The 12,022-nt window shown below is 41.9% G+C and overlaps 1 protein-coding gene across 1 annotated transcript in view; it reads left to right on the forward strand.

The window, feature by feature from the left end:
- Positions 1 to 12,022, forward strand: part of SLC35D1 (solute carrier family 35 member D1) — an 86,732-nt gene that overhangs the window by 41,262 nt on the left and 33,448 nt on the right. The window contains exon 8 of the mRNA XM_033917135.1: positions 2,859 to 2,951. Coding sequence (XP_033773026.1) covers positions 2,859 to 2,951 — 93 coding nt within the window. The remainder of the gene's footprint in view (positions 1 to 2,858; positions 2,952 to 12,022) is intronic.

The raw sequence follows: 12,022 nt of genomic DNA on the forward strand, positions 1-12,022 counted from the left end.
GTATTACATGTGGGAAACAGAAACCCGAGGTACAACTATACGATGGGAGGGATGTTTTTAAATGAGAGTACCCAAGAAAGGGACTTGGGGGTAATGGTGGACTTGACAATGAAGCCGACGGCACAGTGCGCAGTGGCCGCTAAGAAGGCAAATAGAATGCTAGGCATCATCAAAAAGGGTATTGCAACCAGAACGAAAGAAGTTATCTTGCCGTTGTATCGAGCGATGGTACGTCCCGCATCTGGAGTACTGCGTCCAATATTGGTCGCCGTACCTTAAGAAGGATATGGCGATACTCGAGAGGGTTCAGAGGAGAGCGACGCTTCTGATAAAAGGTTTGGAAAACCTTTCATACGCTGAGAGATTGGAAAAACTGGGTCTCTTTTCCCTGGAGAAGAGAAGAGTTAGAGGGGATATGATAGAGACTTACAAGATTATGAATGGCATAGAGAGAATAGAGAGGGACAGATTCTTCAAACTTTCAAATAATAAAAGAACAAGAGGACATTCGGAAAAGTTGAAAGGGGACAGATTCAAAACGAATGCTAGGAAGTTCTTCTTTACCCAACGTGTGGGGGACACCTAGAATGCGCTTCCAGAGGGCGTAATAGGGCAGAGTACGGTACTGGGGTTCAAGAAGGAATTGGACAATGTCCTGCTGGAAAAGGAGATAGAGGGGTATAGATAGAGGATTACTGCACAGGTCCTGGACCTGTTGGGCCGCCGCGTGAGCGGACTGCTGGGCACGATGGACCTCAGGTCTGACCCAGTAGAGGCATTTCTTATGTTCTTATGTTCAGCAGAGCTGGCAGCGGTGTCTATTTTTAGGAGTGAAATGTACGCCAGCATTTTGCAGGCCTCCATTTCTGTTGTGGCTCTAGGGAGATGCGTAAGGATGCTTTAACTCGCCCAAGACCATTTCCAGGTGAAACTGCGCCCAGCCTTGGGCGAGCTTAAGTGTCCCTACACATCTCCCTAGACCAGCGACAAATGCCTACAGTGCCTCAGGGAGTTTAGATTTTTTTTTTTTTTAACATGCATCCCAATTAGTTGCCAGAAGGCAGTAAGGCGCCCACCCCCACCTACAATTGGGACACCCGTTTGCAGATTCAGCCCTTTACCGCCTACAAAATGGATAGCAGTAAGGGCTCGTGGTAATCCTGCACTAACCAGTCGGCATGTGTTAGTGTGGATGTGCTGTTTAGTGCAGGAATGACCAATCTCTGCCCCCTCCAAAATAATTTTTTTTTTTTTTTTAGCACAGTGATTTGGCATTTACTGCAGGACACCTGAGTGCGTCCCAGTGTATGCTGTTTTTAAGCTGCATTAGGTATATGTTGGTGCCTAACACAGCTTAATTAAAGGGCCCCTTAGGAAGGAGAGTATCTCAGGATGTAACATAGTAAATGACAGCAAATGTGGTCCATCCAGACTGCTCAATAGTTAAATGCATTATAAATTCATGATTAAATTAAATTATTTTTTCTTTGATATCTCTGGCCCATAAACTGTAAAGTCCACCTGCTACTGTCCTTATGTCCTGGAGTTGCTGTTGAAGCTTACGCCCGCCTAGCCAAACTTTTATCTCATCGTTTGCGGTATATAGGCCGTAAAAGTTCACCCAGCACCGTCCTCGTGTTACAAATGATTGGAATTCCTGCCAAAGCCCTCCCCAGCCCATCCTAAACTGAATTGTTGTATACGGGACACAGACCATGCTGGTCTGCCCAGTACCGGCCTTGGTTCTTCAATTTGTGCCCTTCATTTTTATGAATAGAGATTCTGTGTGTTCATCCCATGCTTTTTTTTTTTTTTTAATTTCACTGTTTTCTTCTCCACCCCTCCCTCGGGATGGCATTCCAGGCTTCAACCACCCTTTCAGTGAAAAAGAATTTCCTAACATTACTCCTAAGTCTACCACCCTACCACCTCAATTCATGCCTTCTAGTTTTATCATTCTCCCCTCTCTGGAAAATATTTGGATCTATACTATTAATACCTTTTAAGTATTTAAATATTTGTATCATATCTCCACTGTCCCGCCTCTCCTCTAGAGTATAAGTAAATGGAAAAAGGATATTAGAAAGGCAGGGCAGAGGAATAGCAGGACTTGGGAGGGAGAAATGGTTTCCTTATACTTCACAGTCCTTCTTCCCTCTCCATCTTTATTCATCCCTCCCCTCCCCTGGCTCGCTGTTTCTTGTTAATTACTAGGTTGTGCATTTGTTTGGCATGGTTTGTGAAATGTCAGTAGCATTTCCCATGCCTTTTTCTTGATTTCTGCACAAAAGCGAAAAATATTTTATATCTTGGCAGTTTTTTTTAATAGCTTGCCCTCATTTTCAGTAATGAGGGGTCTTCTATCAACAATATTATTCCCATAATGAAAAAACAAAATTGAAGAATAAAACCAAACATAACAGGTCCCATAAATGTCTCAAAACCAAAACAGTTTGCACTGCAGAACCCCTAATGATTGTTCTCTGGGTTTTATATTGAGTGAAGAACTCTGGTAAAATAAAGCACAGAACAGCAGAAAATAATATTTCTTTCTGCATACATCCTGCATGGAACAAACATGCAAAGGGATCATTAAAAAAACAAACAAAAAACCCACAAAAAACCACCCGCTTCTCATTGGCTCAAGCAAACTCATAAGTCTTAACTCCTGATTCTTACTGTAAAGAACTGTTTATTTTATGTATTCTATATATTAGAGTATCGTTTATATGGCGGTATATCATATCTGTATTATATGGCGGTATATCATATCTGTATAATATGGCGGTATATCATATCCATTTACTTATGCTGCTTTCTGGGCTCTGCCATTTCTAAGTCTTGCTGTTCTCTTCCAGGAACTGGGAAAATATGGCCTGCTCTATTACAATGCATTGTTCATGATCCTTCCCACCACAGCCATTGCCTACATCATGGGAGATGCACAAAAGGTAGACCTTCTTGAATTTGTTTGCAATAAAGCTTGTACTTGGAGAATAATTTCATTTTTTTTACATGCAAAAGTATGGATTTTTTTTTTTTTGAGAGGATGTAACATCACTAGTAGAATGCAGTCCCTTGTAAAATAACTGCATGGTTGGGTTTATTTCTAGTGGCACAATAGATGCTGGTAGATAGGAGCCTGAGCAGCTAGTCCTACTCTTAGGTGTGCAGGAATGATGGCAATAACGCAAATATTTCCAACCAGATATTGTTTTTTTATTATTTATCATAATAACTTTCAGAAAGCATTTGCATCAGTAGTTCATTGCAGACGTACAAAATATGGCATTTCTGGTAACAAACTCAACTCTATACTAGTGGTGCATTCATATATACCTTATATGACAACATCCCATCACTAACATCTAACTGATCAAAAATATTTGCTTCCATATAAGGCTTGCTTCTATACCTTCATATGGGCGTGTCACAAAAGCATTCCTAAAAATTACATTCTTATACCTGAAACGTTACATTCTTATGCTAAGCTTACATGATTTATAAAGAAAAATACAAAAACAAATATTGGAATGTACTCACAAAAGATAATCCACATACACACACAGCTTTAAACCCTTTCTGTTACAGTCAGCCTGCATCTCTGTGCTGAAAGGTCTGTGTCCCCTTGTCAGAACAGAAGAAGGAGGGGCTACCCCCCCAGAATTTCACGAAGTAGAGAGAGTTGCTTAAAGATCAAAGAGGTCAAACTACAGATGTGATCTTCTCAGAATTTATTCAGGTTTAAAATATATAAAATACAATTTTCAAAGTAAAATATATTCTAATCTATAATTGTTACCTGAAGCTACATAAATTCCTAGTGTATAGTTTTAATGGCTTACTAAAACTTAATTCTGGATCTATACAATACTACACATGTGTATCCCATTAGTGGTTTTTGCTGCAAAATCAGGGCCTCTTGGAATGTAAGGCAACCAGGTCTAAGGACAATTCCTGTCTGCCTATTCTTCCCTAAGGATCTCTAGACTGGACTAGACACACATTTGAACAATGAAACCTTATGAAACTTAAGCTTTGCCATAATTTGCTATGGCGCTTATCAATCATGCTAATGTCCTAACCTGCATTCCTTCTCCTTCAAGCACACAGCATATGTGGGTTTTTCCAAATCAATATGTTAAATTCCCATCTTTTGCCTCTCTAATTGTTAATATTCTGGTTTATCCAATTTTTCTGGTTTTATATACATATGTATAGCCACTAATTACACCTGCTCACCTGCTCTTGGATTAGTCCCTATCTATCAACAGGTTTTTCTATCTAGTGAATCCTGTGCAATGTGAGAAAGTGTAATGGCTAAATTTTGATTTCATGTTTGCTCATTTTACCAAAACCCACCTGTCTAGATTAATAAGCTGCCCCCCCCCCAGGCTTATTTAAGGCACAGAACTACTTCAGAACCATGAAGTCAGTCAGTCTGTTTGGTTCTCCCTGTTTACTGTCTATGCATATGCCCAGCTGTCAGAGATACAAGTTTGGCTACTTGCAGTAGGTCATAGAAACATAGAAAGATGACGGCAGAAAAGGGCTATAGCCCATCAAGTCTGCCCACTCTACTGACCCACCCCATTAAGTCTGAGTACTAATGACCTAGTTCCTTAACTTGACCCTCGTAGGGATCACACTAGGACGTCCCATTTATTCTTAAAGTCAAGCACGCTGGTGGCCTTGATCACCTTCACTGGAAGCTTGTTCCAGTGATCTACAACCCTTTCTGTGAAGAAATACTTCCTTATGTCACTATCAAATTTCCCTCCTCTGAGGTCCTTCTCAAGTTTTTGTTGTTTGCCCTTCTGTATCCAAACCAGCATGTAGGCCCCTCATTTTGTCTCTCAAACTTTCCATTCAACAAACTCTTGTTTTGTTGTGTGTGTCTCTCGCTCACTCGCTCTCTCTCCCCCCTCCCCAAAATAAGCCCTAGTCGCCAGCAGCAGCGCTTCCTGCTGCGCAGTCGAACTCCCATTGACACTTCCATCTCTTCCTCCCATTAGAACGCCGCCAATCACGAGACTGATATACCTTGCAAATGGCAGCATCGGCAAAAATCTAATCAGGCTGCTTTGCGGCCTTCTCCCTGGTACTTCTCTGCCACATCACTGATGATATCATCAGTAATGCGGCACACAGAACGCCCAGGGGGGATAGAAAGATGCTGCACGGGGGATGGGAGTGATTGAAGCCGAATTTGTGTTCTATTATGATGGAAAGTTACAAGCTATGGAAAGAAAGAGAATGGACAGTAATTGCAATCAGCAATTTGGCTATGGCGATGTACATACAATAAACAGATTTACATTTCTGCATTAAAGAACTATTAAGGGTTCTCTACAAGGGATGGCATAAGGGGATGGGTGAGAGGGGAGAAAAGATGCTGCACATGGAATGGGGGAGAAAGGAAAGAGAAAGAATTGGGGTGGAGAAGTGGGATGGAGAAGAGGAAGAGAGAAATAATTGTACATGAAAAAAAGAAGACCTACTCCGAAAATAAGACCAAGTGTGTTTTTTTGGGCCCAAAATTAATGTAAGACAGTGTCTTATTTTCGGGGAAACACAGTAGCCTTTTCTTTCTTTACTTTCCTGTTCTCTCTATCTCCGACTCCCATCTCTCTCTCTAAACCTCTATCCCTCTGCTTCTCCACGAATCCTCTTTCTAGTCCTGTATCTTTCTCTATATCCCAGCTCTCTTTTTCTGTCCTCTAGGCTTAACAGTTCTCACAGCTATTGGGGCATGCAACTATTGGGGCTTTCTGTCTGCTTACTCCCCAGAACCAACACACATTTTCAGAATGCTGCCCTCATTGGCCCTTACAGAAGCAGTTTGCCCCTTACTCCTCTTCCTAACCATACTCCTTGTCCTCCAGCTATAAGATGAGCAGCTGCACATCAGGCCAGGTCAGGCTCCTCTGCTGGCCAGATGCAGATTTGAACCACACAAACACACACTGTACAATCCTGCACTTTCAGATTAAACTTGTGACTCCTTTGAGCAGAGGAGGAGACAGTCCAATGCGTCGCTGCCCTCTTCCTTCTCCTCTTCTTCTGAGAGGATATGGTAAGTGATCAGCACAGGAAAGGGTACCAGACAAAGTCAGCTACCACTGATGGTGGCCTATGCAAAATTCTGTGTAAATTTTGCAGTGTGCAATTCAGAAAAATTAATCCTGGGGGAATTCATGTTCTGGTTTTGTTAATTTTGCCTGCTTGTGTCTGTGACCTTTTTTCCCATAAGAACAAAGAGAAATTCTGTTGAAATTTTGGTAAGTGGCATGTGCAGAAAACTGGGTTGTGATCTGACCAGTTGTTACCATATTATGGGAATTTGGTGGTGTGAGGCAGACTCTACCAGCACTGCTTGAAACTGACTCTTGGCTCATAGCGTTGAACATCCCACAGCTAGCATAATGGGCAGAAGTTAGTGCATAGAGAATGACATGGTAACAAAATTTGGCACCGTTCCTATCCCCGCGGATAACCATACCATTCTTTAAAGAAAGAAGGAAGAATCAGAGTATGAATGGGCTCAGACATTGACCCTCAAGCCTTGCATTGAAGAATGCTGGTATAGAAGGACTGAGGTTGAGATAGACACTAAAGAATGACACGGGTTGGGAACTGATGAATTTTGTCACTGTGTCATTAGTGGTATTTATGGTGTGGAAGGGTTGGCAGAGGAATCTAAGGAGAACTGAATAGCATGGCCAGTGTGACAACCAGGCAAGCAAGCAAGGCTGTCCATTGGTGGGATAGTGGGGTGCAGGAGATGTAGGATGGGCATAATATATTGGAATGGGGACCAAGACATGGAAGTAGACAGGTAAAATTCACTTACAAAAGCTTTTTCTGCCTTTCTTGCCAATGTGATTAAGCATTGTCCCCTCTCTTCTCCACTGAGGAAAGACTGGGAGAAGCAGGACAGTGACAATGTGAACAGTGAATCCCTCAGAAGTAAAAACAGACATGAGGGGAGTTTAAGTGATATACAAATGCCTGGAGGTCCTTGCAAAACACCTCTCTGCACACACATGAAGAAAGGGTTGAAATAAGGAGCCAGACTCTTCACTGCTGATCTATGTAACTAGTTTCCTAACACTGAAGCAAGCTGGAGGGAGACTTCAGATAAGATCTTAAACAGGGAAGACAGTTAAAGAAAGAAACTAACTAACTAACTTTCTCGGCTTGTTTTTTTTTTGTGTGTGTGTGTTGTCACAGGGTCGCCCCTGTTCCTAGTGAGGAAGCCTTGCCAGAAAAGGGAAATAGGGTTAAAACCCTTGCAAGTATTCCTAAACTGGCTAGGGAGAGTCCCAAAGCAGCCCCTAGGAATACTTATAAGCCAAGCCTTCCAACACTGAAACCTCCTGAAGCCCTGCCTAAAGCAGGCAGATCTGGTTTAGCTAAGCCAGGTATAAAGGAACAGGTAGAAAGACTACATTTCCCAGCAGGCCTATAGCCAGGGGCAGGAAAGAGCAGGGCTGGAATACAAGCCACTTCCAATCAGTCCCAAATTGGTTTAGGCCAGGTGAGGAGCTCTGTGAGAGCAGGCTACACCAACACACCTGCAGGAAGAATTAATCAGCTTCCTGCAATGAGAGAAAAGGGAGCAACTTTCTCAAAGCGTGAGAGCCAGCTCCAGAAGCAGTGGGAGCACCAGCCTCAGAGTAACATCGGCTCCCAACCCAGCAAGTCAGAGCCAGTCAGCCGGTTGCAAGTTACAGATTGCCAGCCCAAGGAATTAAGAAGCCACAGTCTACCTCCTGGCTACCAGACCAGGCAGAGGTGGGTGATACAGAAGTCACAGAGAGTGATGAAACTGTGTTTGGGCAGGACATTGAGTTAGCTGATGAAGATTTTGCACATGATATGGAGTTAGAGGAAACAGAGCAGCCCAATATTAAAGGTATGGAAACAAGCTGATCTTTTCCCGTTATGGCAGCTGGAAGAAAATGTGGAATTTGTACTACCTTAAGACAAGGCTGGAAAGTTTTTGTGTTTGAAGAAAGCTTTATATTAAGAACCAGGGTTTTTATTGTTTTGTTTTTCTCTTTTGGAGACAGTAAACTGGGAACTGACTATTGTTTGTGTTCTAAATGCTGCCAGGATACCAGGTGATAACAAACCTGAAGGAGAAGGTTTTGTTTTTATTTTTTTGTTCAATAAAGTATTCTTGAGAAATTGCACCTCTGACTCTGAACTGGTTGCTTTCCTTTATTCCAATACCAAGCTACCATTAGAACCTCACTTAACTGCTTGGCTGAAGTTTATGTGCACTGGGAAGGCCAATTGCTGAGCCCAGCTTGGCTGCGCCCAGTCAGTGTGTATTTTAAAGGTTAAGTAAATAGCAAATGAAACTAGAGCAACCAAAAGGATAAATTAATTAAGTGATGTATGTGAACAAATAGACAAGCCACAAGCATTGCTGGAACGTAGCGCAGAGGCATTCTACTGGAACGCAACTAGACTGCAATTTAATTTAATTACAAATGTATAACCCACATTTATTAAATATCAAGCCATCTACAATGCCAGTGGAAGATCACAGTATTGCTATTGTTCAAATAAGAGTCCAGTCTATCTTCATATTGCCAAACTTTAATAAAATCATACTTCTAGGTTGGGCTGTAGAATTGGTACACCAAACTTCAGCCCCTAATGCCTCTATCTTTCTATTGTCTGACTCCAACTCCTACTCAACGCAGCAGGGAGGGAGGAAGGTAGGGAGGGAGGAAGGCAGTGTCCGGCATGGCACACTGGCCCTTACCTTCCCTTCCTGGAGTTGCAGCGCATTGGTGGCCAGCAGGGAGCAGTGGCGGCAGGCAGGCGGGAGGTAGTCAGCCCGCGTACCCCCAGAGCATGGGACATTTTGAAAAGGTACAACGGGGTGGGTGGGGATGTTTTAAAAAAGTTGCCTTCGCTTCATAAGATGCATTGAAATTTCCACCCAAAAGTGCGTCTTATGCTGCGAAAAATATGGTAGTTTTATCCAAATTCAGTTTTAATTTAAATTGTGTAGTCCATTGTTCTACCTTTAGTAAGGACAGATGAGATGAATTGTTCTGTCTCTTGAGTCAGTGAGGTTATGGGAATAATAACTGTAATGTCATCCGCGTATATATATGATTTCAATTTTAAATTGGGTAACATATTTCCCAATGGTGCCATATAGACATTGAAAAGTGAAGGGGAGAGTGGGGATTACACCAAGCCTGAGAGAAAGTTCCTTCACTGTAAACCTGGTAGATACGTTTTTTTTTAAGAAACCCGTAAACCAATTTAGTACCTGTCTGGAAATGCCAATGGAATAAAGGCATCTGAGCAAAATGTCATAATCCAACAAGGTTAAAGGTCACTTGCTATTTTCATGATTGGTAGCGCTTTTGCACCTTTATGTACTACTGACACTATTCACCCAGGAGGGAGCTCAGTGATTAGACATTACAGGAGTTAAAAGCAATAGCTCTGCTGTTTAGGCTCCATTAATGTCTCGGAAGTAGATTGAGTGTCCCTTCTTCATTTAAATAAATTTGGGCAGTTTTCAGGATTAATTTTTATATTGTGGTTTAATCCTGACATTGAGGTATATTGACATTTTAGCATTTTTAGTGATATTTGATCTTAAGCTAGACTGGTATATATTTGCTAGTTGATAAGTATCATGGTCTAGTCTTCTAGTAATCCCTAATGATTAAGATTGACCTCTTAAACTGTATCCATAAAGTAACACAGACAGCCAGATTAAAGATTTCAAAATGGGATTTGCCCTTCCCCATGTGTTGGGGTATTTTTTGGCTTCCTTATTCTGCATAATCTAAATTAATCTATTCTGAATTCTGTATCACACTTTTCCAGTATAGATTCAAGGCGATTTAACAAGTAAAGAGGTCCTTATATTATTGTGGGGAATTACAATGATGGTGACATTTTGAAGCTTAGTTGCCTTTTTTTTTTTTTTGACATCCAAAATCAAATTACAGTAGTCTAAATATAGTACTTTTGCAATAGTATGACCAGAGTGGCATAGAAGGTTTAGTGGAGAGGATTTCTTGTTGATCTTCAAATTTAACTGCCATTTTTGTTTTTGCTTTTGCAAATGGAAGAAAGCCCCTGGAAGTTTTAAAGTCAGATGGAAAGTAGCAAATGTGTATGTCGGTGTGTGTCAAACTTTTCAAACTCCAGCAGACTAAATAGAGCAAATGTTTTTCGTGGCATATCTTAATTAAAATTATAAAATTGCAAAAACCAACAAAAAATTTAATTTGAGAGTTATTTACCCCATCCCTTTTTATTTTTATTTATTTATTTTTTTAACAAAACTAGTGCGGTTGTCAGTGCTGGCCATGGCAGTAACAGCTCTGACATTCATAGAATTCCTATGAGCATCGGCGCTGCTACCACTGTGGCTGGTGCTTAAAAACTGCAGTAGGTTTTTGTAAAAGGGGGGGGTATTTAAAGTTCTTTAAGCTATGTATGGGTAATAGTAATCGGTGAAATTAAAGTAGATAGAATTGCTATTCAATGCAGTGGATGAACTTGTTTTGCATACAACTTGTCAAGGAAAATACAAGAGGAAATGCAATTCTGGACTTAATTCTAAATGGACTGCGAGGACTGGCACGATGTGTAGAAGTAGAAGGGACGCTGGGAAACAGTGATCACAACATGATCTGCTATGACCTGGATGCAGGAGCCAAGCATCGGTCCAGAACGACGGCCACGACACTGAACTTCCGAAAAGGGAATTATGAAGGTTTGAGACTCATGGTGGGGAAGAAGATTAAGAAGAGGATAAGCACTGTAAAAACGTTAGAGCAAGCTTGGTCCCTTTTTAAGGACACAGTTACCGAGACGCAAAATCTATATATACCGCGTATCAACAAGGGATCCAAGAGGACAAAGAACAAGGAACCGACGTGGCTCACTGTAGAGGTGAATGAAGCGATCAGAGACAAGAAAACTTCGTTTAAGGAATGGAAAAGGTCAAGAATGGACGAAAACTGGAATAAGCACAAACAACATCATCGCAGGTGCCATAAGGCGGTAAAAGGGGCCAAAAGAGACTACGAGGAAAAAATAGTCAAGGAGACAAAAAACTTCAAGCCGTTCTTTCGATATATTAAGGGGAAACGACCCACGAAGGAAGCAGTGGGAGCGTTGGATGACCATGGAATAAAGGGAGTGCTAAAGGAGGACAAAGCAATCGCCGACAAACTTAACACATTTTTTGCGTCTGTATTTACTGAAGAGGATATATATACACAGCATACCAGAACCCATCAGGCTATATGTTGGAAACGAAGACAGGAAACTGACAGGGTTGACAGTCAGTCTAGAGGAGGTATGCAGGCAGATTGATAGACTTAAGAGCAATAAATCCCCGGAACCGGATGGCATTCATCCGAGGGTCATCAAGGAACTGAAAAGGACAATAGCTGAACTTCTTCAACTAATAGCCAAACTGTCAATCAAATCGGGAAAGATTCCAGAAGACTGGAAGGTGGCGAATGTTATGCCGATCTTCAAAAAAGGTTTGAGGGGAGTCTGACCTCTGTAACGGGAAGATGGTAGAGGCGCTGATAAAGGACCGCACCATTGATCACGTTGACGGACACAGTCTGAGGATCAGCCAGCACGGTTTCAGCAAAGGCAGATCTTGTTTGACGAACTTGCTGCACTTCTTCGAGGGAGTAAACAGGCAGATAGACAAAGGCAACTCGGTCGACATTGTATATCTGGATTTTCAGAAGGCTTTCGACAAGGTTCCACATGAACGACTACTTCGGGAAATTGCGAGCCATGGAATCGAGGGTGAAATACGTGGATTAAAATCTGGCTGGAGCATAGGAAACAGAGAGTGGGGGTAAATGGACAATACTTGGACTGGAATAGCGTCACCAGTGGGGTGCCGCAGGGCTTGGTGCTTGGACCCGTGCTCTTCAACATCTTTATAAATGATCTGGACATTGGTACGAAAAGTGAGGTGATTAAATTTGCGGACGATACGAAG

The sequence above is a fragment of the Geotrypetes seraphini genome, chromosome 12, assembly GCF_902459505.1.
Source record: "Geotrypetes seraphini chromosome 12, aGeoSer1.1, whole genome shotgun sequence".
Taxonomy (NCBI): Eukaryota; Metazoa; Chordata; class Amphibia; order Gymnophiona; family Dermophiidae; genus Geotrypetes; species Geotrypetes seraphini.